Source organism: Chrysemys picta, chromosome 7 (genome assembly GCF_011386835.1).
Source record: "Chrysemys picta bellii isolate R12L10 chromosome 7, ASM1138683v2, whole genome shotgun sequence".
NCBI lineage: Eukaryota > Metazoa > Chordata > Testudines > Emydidae > Chrysemys > Chrysemys picta.
In genome coordinates, this window is record NC_088797.1 from 97,718,601 (window position 1) to 97,742,835 (window position 24,235).

Sequence of the window (24,235 nt, forward strand, 5' to 3'; positions counted from 1 at the left end):
ATAAGAGTGGCTCCATTGGGTCACTGGAACTACTCATGTAAGGGTTACTCATGCAAGTGAATGCTGCAGGATCAGGGCCTTAGTTATACCCTGTTAAACTTAGTAACTAGTAATAGTTTCCACTTAGAATAGTCAGAATATCTTTATCTACTTGACAAGATATAAAACAGAATTTTTTGGTTAAAATGTCAAATATGTTAACATTTTCAAGCACTTGTCTCATTTGGCTAAACCTATGTCAGTATAGATTTTTATATGACTTCTAAATACAGGAAAGCAGTAATTGCTTGTTGGTATCTCTTTTCCAGTCTGTTATGTAGATGATGATATCAGATATAGAATGATTAATTAAGGGTCTTATCCAGTCATGTGCATCTCTATATTTCAAAGTTTTATACGCTGCAGAATGCCATAGACTGTAACTCCATAACAGATAGTTGTACACTGGAGAAAAGTTAATTTGCTTCACCAGGTACTTACTAAATAAAAAAAAATTGACCTCTGTCTGTGTACCTAGGACTTGTGGGACTACATTTTGAGAAGGGAATATAATGTAATTAGCTCTATTCCTCCCATATTGTGCTACTCCCTAGCTGCAGTTTTATCCTTTCGTCAGTGCTGGAGTCACACAGTCTGCAGGAATTTAGAGAGACGGTATCAACTGAAAAAAATCACTTTTCTGTCTGAATACTTTTACTTAATTTTGCTACATGTACCGTCTAAAATTATTTAGGGAGTTCTGATGTTTATGGCCATAAGGTCCCTTAAAAATCTTTCCTTGTTGACAGTCTCAAACGGCAGAAGAAATAAGTTACCTTGCCCCTGTTTTAACAGTGTTGAGGAAGGTCTCTCTCTCTCTCTCTAGGTGTGAAGTTTGTGTGTGGTTTTTTTATGTAGATAATGTATTACTCTGCAAATTAGCCATTACAAGCAAATGTATATGTTGTTCTGTCAAACTAGCCACTTGACCATGAGACTATTGACCATTGTATGATCGTGATTTGAAACACTGATTGCCTCTTGTACCAAAATACAAACTATAGAGTATAAATATATCTTACATGGTGTAACCATGAATTACACTAACTAGGACTCCCATTTTAGTGAATTCATTTTTTAAGTTCTTCCCTTTCATTGCCACTTCACATCAGACCCCTGCTTTTCAACCGCATGGCTTTCAGGAGCCCCTGCTATTATGTCTCTTCATCCTGTTATAGAGGGACCAGCAATGCAACAGTAGTCGTCTTTATTCCTTCCATCTTCATGCCAGGTGTTTGCAAAGAGATGTCTCTTTACTCTCTTTGTAGTACAGTCCGAGGGGAGATTTCTCCAGTTCATATGGTTAAAGACAGCACCAGGAAAACCTTTTCTCACCCTCCTGGTTCTTTGTTATGCCTTGTGCAGGGGCTCTGAAAGGCTTCTGCCTCTCTGTTTCTACCATTGGCTGACTAAATAGGAGAAAAAAGGGAAAAGTGCAGGTGTTAGTTTATTTATTCTTGTTCAGTGTAACACTTTGAATATTTCATTCAAAACCTTTAAAACTTCCGTTGCCAAAGTGCTATTTTGGATAAAGAAATGTTCGTAGTGTTCCTGTTGCATTCCAACCCTTTGCTCACATATGCTATTTGGGCAGCTTCTTTCTTCTAAACTTCTCCTCATCAACCTCTCCAGTTTATCCCCACTCAGCCTCTGGTCTTGATCCCTACTCTAGAATTTTTCTTCAGTTCCATGATGCTGCTCCTCCTTTCTCAAGATCCTGCTGTGTAAATTTTACTTTCTCCTGCATAGCCTTCTCACAGCTGCCAGAGCTCATGAAATTTCAACAGCTTGTTCCCCCCCTCCCCCCTTCCCTATGAAGTTTCCTTGGATTTGGATATGTGAAAAGAGCATGGATGTTTTTAAGGCTTGTAAAGCTATATTAGGCTCAGTTTCCATAAACAATATAACACTTTATGTAAGAATTAACTGGAAACAGGGGCAGGAGATATACAGTCTTACAAAAAAAAAATCTAATCAGATTTTTATCATGATTTTTTTTGGGGGGGAGGAGGATAAATCAAAATATTGATAAGTTAAATCAAAATGGTTTTCTGGTAATGAACGATATCACTTAGCTGTATAGTTCTCTACTGTGAACAGAGATGGGGTGGTGTGAATCCAAGAAACATTATTGGAACCAACTAGTGTGTACTGAATTATTGTATGCCAAATAATAACTACAGCACTTGTGTAACTGAGAGGAGAGTTTGGCCTTTGGCGATTCAAACGTATACAAAAGTCAACAATATGTTGTACTCTAGGTATTCTAAGAAGAACGGAGAGCTCTACTGGGCAGCTACAAGCCTTTGATCTTGCCACCTTTCTGGTCTTTGTCCTTCTGAATCTGAGCTGCTTTTTGAAGCATTGGAATGTAATAGCTGATATCACTGGACTACTGTCTAAAGAAGTAGTCACCCAGTGATAGAAAATCATGGGATTTTCAGTTACTGGATGATAGGTGTTTTATTGTATATGATAGTGTACAAAAAAGGGTAATACACTGATTCATTTGGTTATTTAAATTGGTAAGCAACTGACAAGCATTTGATCAAATGTCCAGTCCTTTATTTTCAGTTATTTGACTAAATGATTAGTTTGAGCTTGAGTGTAAAATGTATTAATTAAACTTTTATTATTCTTACAAAGTAGAAAATGGCTTTCCCATGCATAATTTTATTTATTTATTTTCTTTTAGGATCTAAATGCTGTGGCTTTCAGATTTAAAGATAAAGAACGACCACGAGGTTATACATCAAAGCTTGGAGGGATTTTGCATGTAAGTAAAGCATTTGTATTTTGGGCAATCTCTGAATGGAAAGAAATATGTTACTATTCTTCTAAAAGTGATGGTCTCTGCGCGTATTCCACACATGGGTATGCATGTGTGTCATGCACCTGAGTCTGGAATCTTTTTACAAGCAGTGTCATTTGGCCCTTACATGCGCTGTAGTTCTCCTCGTGCTCCGAACCAAGGGCATAAAGAGTGGTGTGGAAAGATGCCTCTCCACTTTCTTCTTTCTGGTGCAGGGTCTGAGTTGGAATCTTTGGTGTCTTCAGCTCCTTTCTGCTGCATCATAGCTTTAAATATATTGTGTATAGTTGGTTTTTAGAAGTTTTGTAGTTTTTATGGTATAGTATAGCATAGTATACTTAGTACTTTTACCCCATTTCTTCCCCACCTGGGGAATTCAACCTCTCCACCCGCACACACAAAAAAGTCTGAGATTATGCCAAGAGTCCAAAAAACTGTTTTTTCTCCCCTCACTCTTTTTTTTTCTGTGAGCAACAAACATCATCGCTGCCTCTGCTGCCTAGGCAAGGCTCACACCTCTGCCAAGTGCTGCATCTGGCACTCTTCCTCCCCCACCCCTCCGTCACTTCCCGCCCCCCAGTTGAACTAGAGGGTTGGGAACAGAGACTTAAAAAATATCTGATGGAGAAGGCAATGTAGCTGGTATTCTTAGTGTCCCTGGGCTGGGAACCAAAGTAGTGTGTGGGCCTGGGTCCCATCACCCTCCCTCCCCCCATAGGCCACTGGGGAACTAGCCTACAATCAGACAGTGATAAATCCCCAGAAGGGGAACTGAACTACTTACTGGCCCAGCTGAAGAGATGGGACCAGCGTAGACCAAGAGGGCAATGAAACCATTGCCTCCTGGGAGGAAGTCCTGGGGCAGGGCCGGCTCCAGGGTTTTGGCCACCCCAAGCAGCCAAAAAAAAAAAAAAAGCCGCGATCACTCCGAGGGGGAGTGAGGGACCATCTGCCGAATTGCCGCCGAATACCTGGACGTGCACGTCTGGCGATGTGTGTTCAGGTGCCCCTCCCCCTCGCTGCTCTGCAGCCATGTTGCTCCTGCCCTCTTCCTTGGAGCCCCAGACCAGCTGCTCCCGGGACCCTCTTGCTTGCTGTACTATGCGGGGGGGGGGGGGGGAGGAGGAGGGGAGGATGCTGATGTCAGGGTGTCCCCCTCCCCCCATGTAACCCATCTCCGCAGAGCAGGGTGGGGGGACAGGGCTTAGCTGCTGACAGCTGCTGGAGTCTGAAGGAGCCTTCTGGTCTGAACTGGCACCATCAGAAATTAGGCAGGTCAAGCTTGACAGACAGCAGGGCCATAGCCAGGCTGTCTAGGAGATGCACTGATTTCAGTAGCTCTCCCAGGCAGTTTCCATCATTAGGCAATGATAGAGACCCCAGCAGGAAAGTACAGGTGCCATTGTCACTCCTTTTGCATACACACCATGGACTCAGTGGGGGATCTCAGACCTAAACATATGCTACTACAGCTTGAGCTAAAGAGCTAAGTCTCTATTTGCAGGCAGTAGCAACCCATATGCTCTGTGAATAGGCACAGAAGCGGACCAGTAACACGTGGGTTATGCTGTTACCTGGTGGAATCCTTGCAATAGCTTGCTTGCCTTCCCCAGTTTGAATCCTAACTCCAGCATCGCTGCCTGCAGAGGTTGCAATTTGTACCTCCCTTTGTGCCCATTGAACACACAGTCCAAAAATATACTTTTCCTATAAATCCAGCTTACTCTGTAGAATCTTAAGGAAAATGATTGTATAACTTGGAGTTCTAAAGAAATATTTGAAAACCCCAAATTATTGTAGCAGTATATATTGAGTTCTTAGATACTGGAGATGTTCTTTCAGTTGAAAAATTGGCTAAGTTACTGTTATAAGGATCATTTTAGAGTTCTGAAACTTGAATTCTTGAGAGTCTGTGTACACTTACTATTTGCTGCTTTTAACTTTAAAAATATCCTCCAGGGGTCACTATTTTACCATATTATTTTTACTTAGTTTTATATTAATAACTACTATAGTTAGGGTGGATGACTTTTTAGATTACCATGTAGTAATGTATACAGAACCTAATATAAAAGCTCTCTGTTCTTCATAATTATTACTTTTTGGCTTAATGCAATAAGGCTTTTTTTTTTTTTTGTCTTTAAAATGTTTTCTAGTCAAAAATGTTTTTTTTTTTTTAATTTGTTTATTTTTTTAGTATTATCCCATAGAAGAAGTGCTTGCTGCTGAATATTTACTTGAAGAATTTAGGCCTGATTTAATAGAGATGGTGCTGGATAAATTGAGGCCAGAAAATGTCCGGTAAGCTACTCTGCAATAACTTTTATATTTTAAACCAAATATTCTGTGATGAAAACAAATGAATGTAACTGGAAAAAAAACTTTGTGGTGCCGACTACTACTAATACAGACAGATGGGGAAATAAAAGTAAACGATGGGAAAAAGTATTTGGGTGACTTTCTTTGATCCATTTGTGCTAAAAATTGTCACTGGGTGGTAGAAGCATAGCACACAGGAAGTCTGGTAAGACAAACTAGTTCTTATTTGTTTGCCTACTTGGACATGTGCCATTGTCACATGCCAGGGTCACTAATCATGTGGCTACTTTTCCAGCACGTGTTAGGGGATTTTGCATTTTTATTTTTTAGCATTTGATTAGGGTTACCCATCAGTTATTGGTTTATTTCGCCTTTTAAACTTGCTGGTATGTGGTACTTGTGGGGTCCCAGAGCTTTGGGCTGCTGCCCCAGCCCGAATGTCTACACCACAATTTTACAGCCCCATAGCCTGAGCCCTGTGAGCCCGAGTCTGCTAAAACCTGGACAGTCGCAGGTGTTTAATTGCAGTGTAGAGAGATGTTTTCCTCTTGATCGTAAGAGCCATGATATGCTCCTGAAAAAAGTAACTAGCCAAACTAGACATACCCATAGCTACTCCACTTGTAGCAGGGCAGTGTAAACCAGCCTGACTAGGTCTCTAATACTTCTTATGATAAATCTCCCAGCCATTGTTTTGGTGTTCTGCAAGGCAACAAACAACATCAGCCTCAAATTAAGCTAGTGAAGAGCTAGACTTCAACAACAAAACAGCTTTATGTTCGGATAGTTCCCTAGGCTTCCAAGATAGGACCTGGCCTTGGGAACGTGACTCTTTTTCTCCTTGTCTCTCCTTCCTGCCTCACCTACTTTTTCTGATAGGCAAGATCTTTGCGTCTGGCAAAAGCACGTCTAGAGAACTCTTTTTCATTTTTGCCAACCTCAGGCAAACACCTGCATTTATTAGAAAAAGACCTGCTATTGAGACCTCCTTGGTTCCACCATTAAAAGCTAAAATCATTCCTACTCCCTTTGTCCCATCTGATAGTGTATCCTTAAAAATTGTGAGTTGCTTTTTTAATGAAAAGCACTAACCTAGAACTTTCCAACATTCCATTTCTATCCCTGCTGTTTCTTGCAATTTTGACCTAATCAAACCTGACCTATCTAACAAGGACTCTAAGAGGAACTATATGAACATGGAAGTTATTTTTTCCATAATGACCTAGTTTCCTATACTGAACGATTATCAAGTTACAGAAGCTAACTCCTCACTTTTGGAGGAGCTAGAGATACTTACTCTGAGCTTTCAGAAAAAGTTGGATAATGCACTTGTTCTGGAGCTGTTAACCATGCAACAATTAACTTACAGCACTTTGTCTCTACAAGCACCTCATTCTGCTTATTCTCAGCCAAATTTTCTAAACTCTACAAATTACTAAATGAGAAGGAAAAACAATGGACCAATGCCTCTCTTTGATAGTGGCTAATTGCTCCAGAAATTTACCCCTCTCATTGCTAATCCCCAGGTTCCTCAGATGGAGAGAGATGAGGAATTTTCTCAGTCCTCATCTGATGCTGTCTACCTATCAGATAAATATTGTCAAATACTTTATTTACTGTATTTCTAAGCTTTCACAACTGCACAGGCCTCCTCATAGGTACCCAGAATCTGTTCAGTTTTATTACACCTGCTATCCATATATCTCAGTGTGATTTCCCAGGACTTTAGCTTGATCTCTGCCAGATCAGCAGTAGCTATTATTGACTGAAATGTACCAGGTGTTCTCTCAAAAAGATACTAGTTTGTTTGTCTCTCTCTTTCCCACCTCCCCCACCCACCAGTGTGATAGATGAGTGTATCCCTACTAGTTCTCTGAGGCATCTAGTCTTCAAGGTGGGAGAGTGTAGGGGGATGAAATATGGAATTACACACCACTGTAGTTACGAAGAAATCCAACACCTTGGTTTTGTTGCTCAGCTAGTAGGGTCCATGGAATTTTATCTAGTTTATAACAATGATTTTATGAAGTAATATTTAGGTTCACTAGGATGCTTTCAAAGGGGGGGGGGAAGGGTCATTAAAAAGAAGTCTGAGAAGCACATCAAATTCTAAAAGACCTTTTATTTTTCATAGTCTCTTAGCAACTTCATTTGTAAACAACAGCTTCTTCACCAGATGTCCAAGTCAGAATGCAAAATGTAATAGAATTATATAGTGGTGGCACATTTTTGTATAATCAGTAATATCTATAGCAGGTTTTATTGTGGTAAGTGGGTAAGTATCTGCTGTGTTGTGAGGACAAATACTTCTCTTAGGATGGAAGGTTTTCCTCTCTGCTACTTGTTGCTTTTTAACATTCCTCTCTTTTATTTATATATTATTTTAAAAAATAAAAATACACTCTAAATATGTATGAGGGCACAAGTCAGTTTTGTATATGATTGGAATAAAAATGTTTATAGGACCATTGCATTTGCTATGGCAGATCAGATCAGTATTCTGTCTCTGGTAATTGTCTCAAGCTACTGTTTCTGAATAACTTTTTTTTTTTTTTTTAAATGCAAGTTGACCAATGGTCTTTGAGGTGGGAAGTAAAAATTATCTTCCTGAACCCTGCAGTAATTATCTGCATCCCTGAAGCATGAGATTTGATCATCCCTCCTTAGCATGCCTGTCTAGAAATATTGGTCTCAAAATAATCTAGCCTACTGTACAAATCCTGCTTCAGTATTTGAAGTTCTGGTGATATGCTGTGGCACTGACTATAGATGTTGGGGGTAGGGGAGTATTTCCTTTTGAAAAAAAAACAAAACAAAAAACCCTACCATTTACTACATCAGGTGACACCCTCACTCCCTGATGTGTCTTTGTTACAAGGCACAGAATGTTTTCACAAGCATTTCTGAATTTTTACTTCTAGAATTAGTGAAACATTGTATCTGAAGTTACATATAATATAATCCAAATTTCCACAAACTGCTTGGGTGGCACCCCTCCATGCCGCACTAAAAATGTGGTCCCATAATCCATTAGTTAGTAGAATAGTGAGATGTAGATCAATGCACATTAAGAACACTAACATTCCATACATTTAAACTTTTCTACTGCATTTTATAAAAGAAATTCCATAAATACTTCAAAAAAAACATACTCTTTATTATTTAAGTTTGATACTGGTAAATGTCCAAATGCCTCCTATGGGATCAGGACCCAATTGTGTGGTACAATCACATAAGAGACTGTCCCTAGCTTGAAGAGCTCATCATAATCTAATAGACTATACACAGCACATGTGTTTAGTGTGTATTTTAACCATCTGCACAAAATTTGACATTTTGTTAGTTATTTTGCTATTAAACATCTCTATGAAATGTTAAATTTATGAAGAAGATAATGAGGATATGACCTTTCTGGATATGCAATAACTGTTTCAGAATTCTCATAAATGTTATGTGCTTTTTAATCTAGTTTGTAATTCCTGTTGAGCTTCTTTGTTGAATATACCATTTTGCAGTAAAAACTGTTATAGAATTCAAGGTTTTGTTTTCTTGGCACTTTTATTGTGAAGACTGTTGAAAACATCTTGGTTTGTAATTAGTTACTTGCACTGTTTCTCCTCTTTTATTCTAGAGTTCCTCCTCTTGGCCATGTCTCTTGTAGGCTTCTGATTGACAATGTGTATTGATTAAAAAGTATAAAATAAACTGCTACCACAGTGAAGAGGTCCACTGCTAACTAATAAACAGCAATTGATGTTGAACTCTGCATATAGGGCTCAGCATGCAGGAATAGAACCTAAATCTTTGTGGTTATAAACTAGGTCATGCATAAAATGTGTATATTGAAAATCTTATCTTTGTATAGTTACTACTTTAATAATTTTGGTCTCTGATGTAGGTGTTGAGAAAAATGCAGTAGTCATATTGCAGATTTTTTTTATAGGATCTCTTAGGATCATTGTTTTAAAACTGCTCAATACAAATTATAAAACAAGGATGGAGAATCCAAGAAATCAGAAATTGCATGCAAGCTTGCACACAACCCCGACCTCTAGAGCTTCATTTACTCTGAACTGTAAAATTATTGTGGCTGAACAAGTACAAATTGAAAATTTATGATTAAGGGCTTATGATTGTGTGTTAAATTTGGATACATGCATACTGTTGGCTTAAATATTCCTGTGGTTTCATTTGGAGATGGTATTCTTCAGTTGCAGGCAATATGCATCTTGAACAGCTTCTAAGTTCCATGCTGGAGATGACTGCATTTCAGTGGTGAATGAAATGATTTCTCACGCTATTTTGTGTATTTGTTGGTAAAGTACTTTGGTACCTAAGTGTGTTTGATTTTTTTGTCTGTTTGTTTTTAGGGTTGCAATAGTTTCTAAATCTTTTGAAGGAAAAACTGATCGAACGGAAGAGTGGTATGGAACACAGTATAAGCAAGAAGCAATTTCTGACGAAGTCATCCAGGCATGTTACTAGATTTCCATTTCTGAAATAAAATTTTTGCATGGAGATGTAATTTTCCTATTTGTGGAAAGGAGAATTTGCACTTACAACTGCCATTAGCAATGATATTTCAGTCTGTTCGGAAGCAATGGAGATTAGACCCTCATTTAAAAGTGTTTCAAGACTTTTCATTGCATGCTATGAAATAGTACATTGAGGTACTTTGTTATGATAGCTATAAATCAAATCCACTGAAATCAATGCACATTTTCTTTGTAAGACCTCCATAATCTGCAATACATATTTAAAAAATAAGTTACAAAAAACTTGTGGCTTATTCATCTGATTCTGGACCCTTGGAGTCAATGGTAAAACTCCTATTGACTTTTGATTGGCCCTCTGTATGAATTTTTGTCTGAAATCCTAGCCATATTGAAGACAATAGTAATTTTGCAATTGACTTCAATAGGGCCTGGATTTTTCAACCCTTATTTTTAATAACCTGGGCAATTTAATTGTTTTCAATGCCAAAAACTATTGATCAACATTTTGTTTGCAAAGATAGTTTTAGTTAGAAGACGAGAGAAGGATTTCTGACTTGGCTATAAACTCATTTTCTTTCTTCTGTAAAAACAGATCCAACATAAAATGACAATTTTGTTTTGCTACAAAGGAGTGAATTTTTAAAATTATATAATCACATTTAAGCCAAAAGTAACTTTTATGAACTATAATTGTCCTGAAAAAGAAATGTATTATGGAAATACCATCCCATTTAACTATGGTTCTGAGGCTGATTCAGAATGTTTGTTTTCTCAAGTTTATAGAAGGAATACATTGTGCAAAATTTAGTGGACTTCTGTAAACGAAAACCTTAGAAAAAGAAGGGAAGGGGGAAACAACCTTCATCAGATAAAATTATCTACCCACTTTAAAATGAGTTGGCCTTGCAGTATGCCCGAAAGAAATACTCAGGCTCTGTCAGGCCACACATCCTAATCTGCTTAGAATATATAGATATAGATATATTATGAGTGTAGATACTAGAACAAAATTATGTTTTCTGTTACAGAGCTACAGGATTTAAGTATATATCCATCTGCTAGTTAGAAATTTAACTAATAACCATTCTGTTGTTTATCCAGAAATGGCAAAATGCTGACCTAAATGGGAAATTCAAGCTTCCAATGAAGAATGAGTTTATTCCTACTAACTTTGAAATTTTGCCACTAGAAAAGGATGCACCACAGTACCCTGCTCTTATCAAGGTAAGGATATGTCTTTCTTACATCAAATGGAAGTTATGTCAGCCAGCTAGCTTGCTGGAAGGTTAGTCATTATTCCCTGATAAAAGCTTTAAAATAATCTAGATTAACCTGTCATATATAGCTAATTCAGAAGTACAAAAGTTTGTAAACTGCTTTCTTAAAAATCTCAACTGGCAACAAAGAAAGCAATAAAATCAGTCAATTCTAGCTGAACTGTGGACTCTTTCTTTGGGTTCCCCTGAAATTGGGTCTGCCAATAGCTTGAACCCTTTCTTGATCCTTTTGAAAGAGCGTGAACCACGGATAGAAATCATATTGAAACTTCTTGATCAGAAGAGTGACTGCCACACAGATTTTTTTTGTTTTTTTTGAGCATTTGTTGGGAAGTCAGAAAGTAGAAAAGGTCGTTCTGTTGAAGCTGTGCATGAAAAGAGCTTGCAATTGCAAGCAAAGACACCTATCTGTTCCCTACCTTTCTGGTAGCAGCAAGCAAGGACCCCCCTCGCACTTTCAGCAAAGTTCAACATTTCCGAGTACGAGAAAATAATTTCTCGGCTATTCAGAGTCAAGAAATAGTTTTACTCTTTCAAGAGTGATGAGCTTTGCTGAGTTGGATGTAGGATGACCCTTCTGCAACTCTGTCCTGTTGCTGCTGGATCACAGAATGAACGTAGCTTATCTAGCACACCTGGAAGTTCTCTATGGCAGTGATTCTCAACCAGGGATACATGTACATCTGGGGGTACGTAGAGGTTTTCCAGGGGATACATCAACTCATCTAGATATTTGCCTAGTTTTACAACAGGCTACATAAAAAGCGCTAGTGAAGTCAGTACAGACTAAAATTTCATACAGACAATGACTTGTTTATATTGCTCTATGTACCATACACTGAAATGTAAGTACAAGATTTATATTCCAATTATTTATTTTATAATTCTATGGTAAAAATGAGAAAGCGAGCAATTTTTCAGTAATAGTGTGCTGTGTGACTTTTTGTTTTTTTTATGTCTGATTTTGTAAGCAAGCACTTTTTAAGTGAACTGTAACTTGGGGGTACGCAAGACAAATCAGACTCCTGAAAGGGCTATGGTAGTCTGGAAAGGTTGAGAGCCGCTGCTCTATGGTCTTCTTACCCTTGCTTTTCCAGAGATATTGAAAGCATGTACGCTGGCAGGACACCAAATCTAATAGATCTCTTCAGTCTCTAATTTCTGTGACATGCAACCACAGTGGATAATTCAGCAAATTAATATTTGTGCATCAATGAGTAGCAGTAAAATATTGTAATCTACATTGATATCTTTTGAATTTAAAGTTAACATAGGCTTCCAATCAGGAAAGCATATCTATTCAGAACAGCACTTAAACATGTGCTTAAGTTCCAGCTCATTGGGACGTAAGCAAATGCGTACATGCTGTCATGAACAGGGAGGACTTAAGTCTGAGCGCAGGTGCTTTCCTGAATTAGAGTCTGTGACAGGCTGGATCACAGAAACCCCCTTAGTTGCTGCCGCTTAAAGTACCAAGATTACCCCTGTTCCTGTTTTCCCTGCCAGCTCAGGACTCCAGCACTCTGTCTTGCTGAGCCAGACACTCCCGTCTGCTCCAACACAGACCCAGGGTCTGAATCACTTGCCCCAAAGCTGCAAGTTTACTTGAAAACAGCTCACAGAAGTGTGCTTGTCTTTAGCACTCAGATGCCCAACTCCCAATGGGGTCTAAACCCAAATAAATCTGTTTTACCCTGCATAAAGCTTATGCAGGGCAAACTCAAATTGTTCGCCCTCTATAACACTGATAGAGAGATATGCACAGTTGTTTGCTAACCCAGGTATTAATACATACTCTGAGTAAATTACTAAATAAAAAGTGATTTTATTAAATACAGAAAATAGGATTTGAGTGGTTCCAAGTAGTAACAGACAGAACAAACTAAGTCACCAAACAAAATAAAATAAAATGCGCAAATCTATGTCTAATCAAACTAGGGTTACCATATTTTAAGTGTCCAAAAAGAGGACACTCCACGGGCCCTGGCCCCACCCCAACTCCGCCCCTGCCCCGCCCCTGCCCCAACTCTTCCCCCTCCCCTGCTTCCCGCGAACATTTGATTCATAGGAAGTCTGAAGCAGCAGGCAAGCTGGGGCAGGGGGGACGCAAGGAGGCGCGGCTCTGGCCCTGGCATCTCCTGCCCGGCTTGACTCGGGCCCAGCACCGCCCGACCCCGGCCGAGCACCCCTGGCCCAGCACCCCTGGCCGGCCCCGGCCCCTGGCCGAACACAGCCGGCCCCAGGCCCCGCACCACCGGCTCCGGCCCCGGCCGAGCACCCCGGCTCCGCACCGCCGGCCACAGCCCAACCCCTGGGCCGAACACCGCCGGCCCCGGCCCCCGGCCGAGCACCGCCCGCCCCCACACCGCCAGCCCCAGCCCCGCACCACCGGCCCCAGCCCCACACCACCGGCCCCGGTGGCTCCGCCCGAGCACTGCCAGCCCCAGCGGCTCCGGCCCCCGGCCGAGCACTGCTGGTCCCTCCCTCCCTATTTTCCCGGACATGTCCGGCTTTTTGGGATTTCCTCCCAGATGGGGATTTGAGACCCAAAAAGCTGGACATGTCCGGGAAAATCCGGACGTATGGTAACCCTAATCAAACTAAATACAGATAATCTCACCAGTTCCAGAATGTTCCCTTTCACAGGCTAATCTCCTTTTAGCCTGGGTCCAGCAATCACTCACAACCCCTGTAGTTACTGTCCTTTGTTCCAGTTTCCTTCAAGTATCCTGGGGGGGGGAGCGGGTGGAGAGGCTCCTTCTTTAGCCAGCTGAAGACCAAATGGAGGGGGTCTCCCACGGGTTTAAATAGACTTTCTCTTGTGGGTGGAGACCCCCCCTCCTCCCTCCTATGCAAAGTCCAGCTCCAAGATGGAGTTCTGGAGTCACCTGGGCAAGTCACATGTCCCTGCATGACTCAGTTTTTACAGGCCGAAGCCCTTGTCCACATGGTATCTTGCATGTCTCTAGGAAGACTTCTTATGTGGATTGGAGCATTCCAAGATGCATTGTTCTCCAAGTGTTTCCTGATCAGGTACTTAACCTGGCGAATTCCTTCCTAAAGAAGCTGACCAAATGTCTCCCAAAGCTTACTTAGAAACCAAGCAAGCATACAGCCCATATTCTTAACCTCAAGTAGAAAATGATATATATGTACAAATAGTATGAATAGATATAGTAGACCATAACCTTTACGGAGATATATTACATGGCACAGGCAGCACAAAACATATTCCAGTTATGTCATACATACATTTATAAGCACCCCCTCCCCATAAAGCCTTATGGGGTACACTGTCACAGAGTCATAGAGTTGAATAGGGACAGACATCAGGTTCAGTAAACAAGACTATATTCTGCTTTCAGAAGGCTATCTTCACAAGAACAAAGGCTAGACACTTTTTTAAATTAAAGCTTAAATTCTACAAAAACTTGAGAAGCTAGCAGCATACCAAAAGGAACAATTTGGTATGAGCCGTGGTTAGTACGTCACAGCTTTTGAAACTTGATTTGCTTTTTAAATCTTTTTTTAAGCAAAATCTTTCAAAGCTTCTTGAACTGACACAATGGACACAGTAACTGCCATTTTACTATTCTGTTCCTGCCAGCAGAGAATTTATTGTGAATTTTGTATAGTAGCAGTAATATTACTAGAATGAGAATTTGTTACTATAGAAATAAGTTATGTGAAAAATTCAGCATTGTCGTGTAAGTGGGGGGTTGTGTATGGGGAGATGGGCAGTGAGGGAGAAGGCTTCGTTTTTATACGTAAAAAGCATGTGAAAAGTAAATGTATTTCTGTATTAAATTGTATACACTTATAGCATTTGTGGTAGTGGCAAAGGTGATTTTCTATGTTATAAATTAAAAAGACATGCAATAAAATCTATTTATTGTGTATTTTTGATGGCCCCACTTGCACTCTGCTCACTAGTCCATCTCCTTCTTGGACTACTGGCATTCCAAACCTATAAGCAGCAACAAACAGATGTTTAAAGAATGCCCCATCCCCACAAAATCAGCCTGCCATAACAACGTTACCTCTTTCACCATATATGGAAATTAAAAAAAAAAAAAGTGGGGAGAGAAATGATAGCTAGGGCTAAAATATGAAGATTGTTTTACGTCAGTTTGTTTGCAGTTCTTTTGAATTTTTTCCTCCACTGAGAATTTTAAAATAAAACTTGAGGATTGTCTTTTTTTTAATCACTATATTTTCCTGCTTATAAATGGATGGATATTTTTGTTTTCAGTATTATTATAACAGTGTAATGTGTGTTCATAAATTTTATTTAAAGACTGTTGATTAAGAAATAATATACTTAGCCTGAAGTATGGGGGTGAGATTGTGTGTCTGTCTGCAGCCCCAGTGCTGAGGGTGGAGGGAATGGGACAGCTATGGTGACTTTAAGCCATCTTTGGGTCCTCCTGATCCTCAGCTGCTCTCTGGAGTGAGTTACAGCAGCCTCCCTAGGCTGACCTATTAGCCACACACTACCCATAATCTCCACAGTTCTGCATGATTCAGCCCTGCCCTGGCACATCCCTACACTAGAGCTTGCAAGGTTTCTCATATGGCAGCTATTCTCCCTCCAGCTAGACATGAAGTTTTTAGGGCTCCTTTACACCATTCTGGCCCTTTTATCAGGCATAAAGGAGCTACCGTGAGGTGAGAATCGCACTCCAAGGCCGGATGGTTGTGTACACCAGTCATGTATACATGCATTTAAGGAAAAAATGTAAACTGAGAGTAGAAGTGACAGCATAATATAAAGTCTTTTTATGTTAAAAAAAATTTAAACGTTTTTTTTTTTTTCTTGACACAGGACACCGCTATGAGCAAACTATGGTTCAAGCAAGATGACAAATTCTTCTTGCCAAAAGCTTGTCTCAACTTTGAGTTTTTCAGGTATGCAGTATATTAAGTATATCACACTAATTGAACTCCCAAAAGTTTCTTATTCTTTACAGGAAATCTGCATTTAAATTGCAAAAACTTTCATGCATGCATTAACTCTTCAAAATGATCTAGAGTACTGGTTTATTCTGGTTTGGTAATATTAGACAATAAAACACATCAGGAAACCTCATATATTATGCAATAGTTGAAGAAAGAAGCAGTTGGTGTTCAGATAAATATTTATGAGAAGCTGGTAATAACATTAAATACTTAATCCAGTCTCAAAACAATATATCTTAATCCTTTATTTGCTATACCTGAAACACATCTGACAACAGCTACTGCTTATTATTCACTTTGTTTCAAAGATGTTGTAATTTATTCATAATTTAAAATATAAGTTCAGTATTTGATGGTAGAGCTTTATATATTAAACATGCTGATGTGGTTTTATACACTTTTTATATAATCACAAATCAGAGTAGGTTTTGTTTAGTTTCCATAATGCATACATAAGATTTAAACATTATTCAAAGTTTTATTTTTATGATTGTTATCAAGTCACTTTTTGATTTTGGGGGAAACATCTTCGATAGCAACAGATATGGGGATCCCAAATGAAGATACATGACATCACAGTGGCAGTATATACCGTAAAGTTAAATCAGGTCTTATATTATTTTCTTCATGGGGAGTTGTACCATTTAAAAAAATTGCTAAAGGCAAGAAAGGCCAAGGCAAGAGATTTACTTCCAGTTGGAATTCTCTGAAAATAGTTCTGGGAATGTGGAAACTTGTCTATCTTTTTAGTGTTGTGGATCTTTCTTTTGGAGCAATCATTTTCAGCTCTTGGTTTTGAAGCAGTATTGGCTGTTGAATGTCATGTGGCAATGATTCCCATGCTGGACCAGAGAGTGTCTAAATTATTTCAGAACCTCTCCTTGTTTTTTCTGATGGATCAGAGTGATGATTTTTAAAAGACTAGAGTATGAGATGTTATAGTCACTCATGGGTACACTATTGAATGTTTGTCTTGAATCGCCATTAGGAGTGTGTTGTAGGTGCTATTGGCAGACCTTTAGGAGTTTCTTCAATATCCTAACAAACTTCCAGCATAAAAAAATTGCCATCCATATAATATAATCAAAATCAATAGATCATCATATAGAGCCATTCTAAGAAAGTCTGTTACTGTCTTTCACTGTTGTGTGTGCAACAGAGGTCATGCTCCCTTCATCAGAAAATAGCAAATAATATGTGTAGAGGGCCTTGTGATAGTTGCCTTCCAATTTCAGGCATATTGTATAAGGGCATGGGAGTGAAGACTGAAAAAACTGTAGTACTTGGCTGTATCTCCTACCTTCTGAAGATACTTTGAATGTCAACAGTTATCAACCCACCCTGTCTGAGGAAACTTATTTCCTTTTCTAAATATTTAAGTGCAATAAATTACCAGTCTGTATCATACTTGGCTGACTGACAAGGTCAGGTTTCACTTACTACAAGTTCCAAGCTAGAATGCTTGCTAGTATGGGGGCCACTAGCCTGGCCAGACACTGCCTTTGTTTCCACCTCCCTTTTGAAGCTACAGGACAACCACTGAAAGTACAAAACAGAGCAAACTAATTCATATCTATGTCTAAGAAAATGGTGGGAGGATAAAATGGTAATCTGTTGGGCTTTCCTATCTTACAAAAACAAGAATTAAAGGTAAGTAACTTTCCTTCTCCTCTTTCTCCATTTCTACCTGCTGCAATAGATACCCACTGCAATATGTACATCCAAAACTGGGCACTTTGGGATGCACAGAGACAAGTTTTATCCTCTACAGGTTTACGAAAGGTTGTGAAATAGCTTCCAAATGAACTGTGAGGGATGCCATTTGCAACCCAGTGTATGACAAATGAAAAAAGTAATTAAAACAGTTCTAATGTAGAGCAAGTGAAGGGATTCGCTTGGACATATTCACAACAAACTGTGAACCTTTTGCCAGCTGAATTCATAGACTCTCCTGGTATGTTCTTTCTGAACAGCTACCCTGTTTCCCCGAAAATAAGACATCCTCCGAAAATAAGGCCTACTTACAGTTTTGCCTCTCGTTGTAATATAAGGCATCCCCCCGATAATAAGACCTCCCCGATAATAAGGCATCCACCAATAATAAGGCATTTTTCATTTCTGAAAAATAAGACATCCCCTGAAAATAAGACCTAGCGCATCTTTGGGAGCAAAAATTAATATAAGACACTGTCTTATTTTCGGGGAAACAGGGTAGATGGACTTGAAATACCCTATTTAAAATGCCAGAATGATCCACTTTCCTCCTCTGAGGAGCAATGATCAGAGGCGAGGAGCCAGAGATGGGATCAAGAAGGTGTCTTGATTTTATATGATCAATTCTGAGGAGACATGTGGCTTGGTGAGATTGACCACCATCATCTACAATAGAAGTGGAAACCAGATTTGTCTGTGTTAATATTTGACAATGAGGTTACATTGAACATTTGTCTCTCTTGAGCTTGGCCAGGACTGCTGTTACAAGAAGTAAAGTGAGACATTCATCTTCCCATGGAGAAAGATTAAAGCATCCAGGGGTTTTACAGTCTTTGTTCTTTCTCTTGAGCAGAATAATGACGTTTTTGTGATCAGAGGTGTAGTGAAGAGGCTTACCTCAGAGGTCTGCCTTCCTTGCAAAAGATTTGAGCCACCATGACCTGTTCCAGAATGAGTTTACTTTGAATCAGTGCAGTTCAGTGGAACCTTTTGAAAAATACAGTCTCCCTCATTACATCAGACCCCACTATATCCCAAAAAAGTTGTCTGGAGTATAGCCTTTGATCCTTTAGGAGGATTTCTACTGCCTGCAGCTCTGAGCAGCCAGGATCCCTGGAGCACTTTCTGGCTGAATGATGCTAACAGCACCTGTTGTGTGGATGAAATTAAAATTGGAAAATGAGGATAGTCAATCATTCCCTCTCAACCTCAAAATTTTCAGCATGGACCAAGGATATGGCACTCTGTGAAGCTTCTATGGGTTGAAGACTCTGGAAACCCTGGGATGCAGGCATCATGTGAAACTTGTATTAAAGGCCTCTGGATGCAGGCCTTGTCAGACACTCCATAGGGTGTTAAATAGCCTCGGGTGTTGTCTAGACTATGATTTAGGAATTTTGACAATCAGTCACTTTTAAAAAGAGAAGTAAATTAATGGTTTAAGGAAGTTTTCCAACCTTTTGTTTAAGGTGGCTGTAGAGTCATTCACACTGGCAGGGAAACCAGGAGGCCTACATTTTAGATTTCCCAGGATTTAGGCAGATGGCTATTAAAATTCGGTGCTGTTATTTTTTTTTTTTCAATAGGCATAGTCTGCATTCCTATTTTGGAATTTTGTTTATTTGGAAACTTATAGTGGCACGCATCACTGCGCAACAGAGTGCTTTGCATTTATAAAAATAATATATTGTAAAATAACCAAATGCTAGCATTTTAGCTTCAAGGCCAGTGATGCAACTGTCTGCTCCATTTGACCGGAGGGAAGGGTTTGAGGAGGAAACTAGGCTGGGACTTTGAAAGAAGCTTAAGGGGGTTAGGTGACTAGTTCCTGTTGACTTTCAGCAGAAGTTGAGTGTCTGACTCACTTAGGCTTCTGTGAAAATCCCAGTGCTGATCCCCAATCCTCTTATTAAACTCAGCTCAAAAGCTTTCAAAGGCCTGAACAGATAAGTCTTAAGTGGTGGCCTAAAGCGTGGTAAAGTTTAGTACTGGCAGACCACTGGAGAGAGCAGGTTCAAAAGGCCTGAGTCCTTCACTGAGAATTCCCTGTCATCAATGGAAAGACAGAAGCAGGAAGGAGAGTGCTCTTTGATCTCACACCATTTACACTTTGTATATCATTGCCAGCACCTTGAATTTCATGTATAGAGTACTGTTGTTTGTGTTTAGAGGGCCTTGCCTCACTCTGTTGTGCACTAGCTGAAGTTTCTGGGTATTTTGTAAGTATAGGCCTTAATAATGTGTTTTTAAAATAATCCAATCTGCAGGTTATAAAAGTGTGAATTGCTGTGGCTAGATCAGCATCACAAAGGAACTGTCAAAGTTTTCCAGGCTAACCGTGCATGGAAATAAGGCACTGTTTGCAAAAGTTGTCACTTGAGGAGCAGCAGTGGCTTCAGTAGGAACCCCTAGATTGTGAAATGTACTGGCAAAGATTGGACATACACCTCCAAAAGAAGGTGTATACCCCATTTTTGCCATTTCCCAAAGCCACTTCTTCCTATCTATCAGCATCCTTTCTAATTTATCTGAATTAAGCATAAACCACTTTTCTCCCATCTACTTCCCTGTCTATCAGGTACTGGAAAAGAAACAGTTATACCTTGGTTTGACCATAAATAAATAAATTAATTAAATAAATAAAGTAGATCTCTATGGCATAACGTATCTATGAAAATACAGGCCAGAATGTCTCACTACTGCCCCTAGCAGTTATACATACATATTGGACAGACAGGTTAAAAGGTTGGGGTCCTGCTTAATGCACAAGAGAAGAATAACAAATATTCATTGCCACATTTTGGGATCTAAGAGGAGAAACAAACTTTATAAGAAGAGCCTTTCCATCTCTGCCAATAAGGCTCCATAGGCAAGTCAGAAGCCTTGTGGTTAATGCTATTGAATGACTGCTGGTAGAGCTTAAAAAATCAGCAAGGATGCTATCTGTGTCATTGCTAGGAGGAAGTCAACAACCCTGCACAAAAATATTGGATATGTACTAAACTCATGTCTGAAACCAGGCTGGTAAGAACAGGACATCATCTGTGAGATCAAGATGTGACTGAATTGCTCCAACAAAACTTTCTCAACAATCTTGTTTAAATTGCTAGATTAGAAATGTAGCACTAGCTGGTGAGGTTGGTAGCCTCAAAAAAAAGCTTCTTAAGCAGTGCCCTTACTATCACCATTTTAAGGATGGCTTACATTCTGTTTTCACAAAGTGAATTAATAGTCCTAGTCCCAAATGCCCCTATTGGTCTTCACCAGCCAAATGAATTGCAAGAGTTATAGTTGCTATAGATACTGAAAATAGCCCAGAATAACAAGTCTTGGTTCCAGTATCACACTTGAGAAGAATTCAGTCCATTTGGGGGGTAATCTAGGAGTCTAAATGGTTGGCTGGTATATTACCTTGATTTCAGTATTTTATCCTGGGAGATGCATAAGTGGACATATTCAAATTAATCAGTTGTTGGGATGTTCCTTATATAGATAGAGGGAAATGTAAATAACAGCCCCATCCTACCTTGACTCATTCTAGGCTCATGCTAAGTATTCAGAAAAGGGCCAGCCAAAACAGAGCCTGTAGCTTTGTAGTGGGTTGGCAACTTCCATTGAGTTGGAAATCTGACTCTGAAGGGCCACTCAATTTCTGTAATAGAAAATGTATCCTTTTAGTTTCTCTTGTCATCCCATTCCCTAACTTTAGGGGGTTGGGAAAGAGACAGAGATCCAGGTTTTGCCAAAAAAAAAAATGAGGAAATTTTAATGTTTAAAAAACATTTGCAGTTCATCTTTAAGCTTTGCCACAAATGTGTGTTGGAAATGGGACTTGTCTTCATGTATATAGTGAACACTAGTATGCATTTGGTAATCAATACTTCAACAAGGAATTATTTCATGTACTGCTTATTATGTCTGTCACATTTTATTATAAATTTATGTACATAGACATGCATATAATGCTATTAAAATAAATAACTGACCAAAATAGGAATAAATTATTGAGAGTATTGACTTAGCTTGTGGTGCTCTAATAAATACCAATATTTAACAGATATCAATCTTGTTGAAACATGGCTTGAGTCTTTGAGTTGCCTTTCTCTTTTAAGAGATGTATGTAGCTATTGTATAAGATTAGATAATACTAACAAAACACTGGAACTTGTACAGTTGTTTTCATTAAAAAGACACCATTTATCTCATACAGTTACTATACCATGGAATGGGAGATGCTGCAGTTATTTCCTGCTCTGAGTATAGGAAATCCTGCAGTGCCTTGCATACAGTGGTTTGGTAACTGTTCATCTTTATACATAACAACTATTGTATTTTCTGATAGCATGAAAGAATTAATCTGCTTAATGTTTAGTAATTGGATTAATCTTAGTTATTTATGTTTAATACTTAGGGTTTATTTAAGTTAATTATGTACTTGATGAGCTCTGACTTCAGCAGCAGAGTTAATATAGCATGGTATGATTTACCAGTTTAAAAAGAACAGGAATTTAAATTAAAGTCCTGAATGTATATTTATAACGGGGCAACACTGAAACCGTACGAGAAATCAACCACTATTTTTGGTTATCTGTGTGTGTTGTTTTGAAATAGTAATACTTCATAAGGGGACCCAACAGCATAGTATTTAAATATTAAATTTTCTTGAGCTAAAACTTAAAGGGCCAAAAAGAACTGGGAAATAATTAAACTGGATATTTTACTTTCAACGTTTTCTTCCAGCCCATTTGCTTACGTGGATCCCTTGCATTGTAACATGGCCTATTTGTACCTTGAACTACTCAAAGACTCCCTCAACGAGTATGCATATGCAGCAGAACTAGCTGGCTTGAACTATGACCTCCAAAATACCATCTATGGGATGTATGTAAGTACCCAAATCAAGGAAAATCTTAGAGCCTTTAATCTACTTCCACTCATCAAGATTTTTATATTGATTTGATGGAAGCATTTTTATTTAAAAAATGGCTTTTTTTCCATCGATGGTCTATGGTTTTATTTTTACTCCTTTTTTAAATCTTGATAGCTAACCATACTTTCTCATAATTTGAATGTTAAGTTGAATCTTGTTCTAAGTCTTCAACAATATTTCCATTTATACTAAGCAAATTTACTCCTTTCTTTTACACCATTCCTCAGATTAGCTAGCTGTAAGATTTGCTCCTCCTCCAAAAAAGAAAAAAAAAAAGTGATTCATCTAATTCTGAGTTTCGATTTAGTTTCATTCTGTGTCAGATAGCTATTGAAAGACTTTCTGACAAAGAAAAAAAAATCTTCACATTGCTGCTAAATAAATGGTTCACTTCAACTTTCTTTTCTAAGAGATACTAATAATGAGGCTGCATATACATACTCTTCAGTCATGTTTCTTCATCCATTACTATGTCACTGCTTGAGGTATCAAAGCATTTCTTTTGTTTTTCTTTTTGTTAGTCGCTACATTTATGCTGATCCTCTCCATTGCAACATGACATACCTGTTTATCAGGTTATTGAAGGATGATTTAAAAGAGTATACATATGCAGCACGCCTCTCAGGTTTGATCTATGGCATTGCATCAGGAATGAATGCAATTCTTGTAAGTAAGAAAAAAAACACAGGAAGAAGTGAAGACAGCTTGAGAGTTAAGTTGAGCTTGGGGAAAACATTGACTTCTGCATTTCTAAACAAGATGGTTAATGATTTTTTCCTTGCATCTATCTCATGACGATTAAAAAACACAGTTTTTTAATCATCAGTGAACGATTTGGTTAATCAGTGAATGTGTGCACGCTGCAACTGTATGCATTCTAATTCACATTTTTTACCTGTTAACATAGTAACCCTGAAAGTGTGATGGTGTGTTTTGTATATAAAATGGATTAATTCTGAACTTTCAAAATAAAAATTATTTTGTGTTGAGTGAATATTAACCCTCTAGATTTCCTATATACTTAGTTCCTCTAATTCATCAGCAGTGAGCTATGAGTCCATTTGTGCATGTTTGTATCGGACTAATACATTTTTGTGAATTTCCTTTGGAGTTGATTTTTGTCAACCATTTTAAAATCCAAAACTATGGCAATTTTTGTTTTTAATAAATATTGATCTTATGATGTATTGTCACTTCTTTAGGCGTTCCTAAGATATTTCTGATATGTTATCAAAACTTTGCTTGCAGGTGTGTTAAAGGCCTTTTATTAACAATCTTTATGTAACACACCGACACCATCACATTCCTATAGAACACAATGCTACTTCAAAGAAAAGCTTAGTGGACAGAGTGTGCTATATATTGCCTTTGAATTTTCTGTGCTCAAAGGCTTGTAACATCTTTGTCGTAGTGACTTTTTTTAACGCCACAAAATCCTGTTTCCAGTGGTTCCACGTAATTGGCTGAAAACATATACATATTTTTATTCTGAAAGCTTGCTGACATTTTCAAGTTCAGTGGTCAGAGTTAATTCTAAAAGAAATTATGCTCATTTACTATCAGATTTTTAGTTTTTTATAAGCAGTTAAATTAGTTCATATTTTGGAAACTTATTTTAAAATTATGTGAAGATTCTAGTTTCATGCTGTAAAGTGATATTACTCTGAATTGGTATCTGGAACCCTCAGTT

General features: G+C 38.6%; 1 protein-coding gene across 6 annotated transcripts in view; it reads left to right on the forward strand.

Annotated features, from left to right (window-relative positions):
- Nucleotides 1-24,235, forward strand: part of IDE (insulin degrading enzyme) — a 103,334-nt gene that overhangs the window by 49,572 nt on the left and 29,527 nt on the right. For 3 of the 6 annotated variants that reach the window (XM_005301287.5, XM_005301284.5, XM_042856807.2), the window contains exons 10-15: nucleotides 2,735-2,815; nucleotides 5,049-5,152; nucleotides 9,541-9,643; nucleotides 10,768-10,890; nucleotides 15,769-15,851; nucleotides 22,356-22,500. In XM_005301287.5, the coding sequence (XP_005301344.1) occupies nucleotides 2,735-2,815; nucleotides 5,049-5,152; nucleotides 9,541-9,643; nucleotides 10,768-10,890; nucleotides 15,769-15,851; nucleotides 22,356-22,500 (639 nt within the window). Of the gene's footprint in view, nucleotides 1-2,734; nucleotides 2,816-5,048; nucleotides 5,153-9,540; nucleotides 9,644-10,767; nucleotides 10,891-15,768; nucleotides 15,852-22,355; nucleotides 22,501-23,066; nucleotides 23,212-24,235 lie in introns of all 6 variants that reach the window. The other 3 variants (XM_065553522.1, XM_005301285.5, XM_065553521.1) reach the window with 1 other exon arrangement.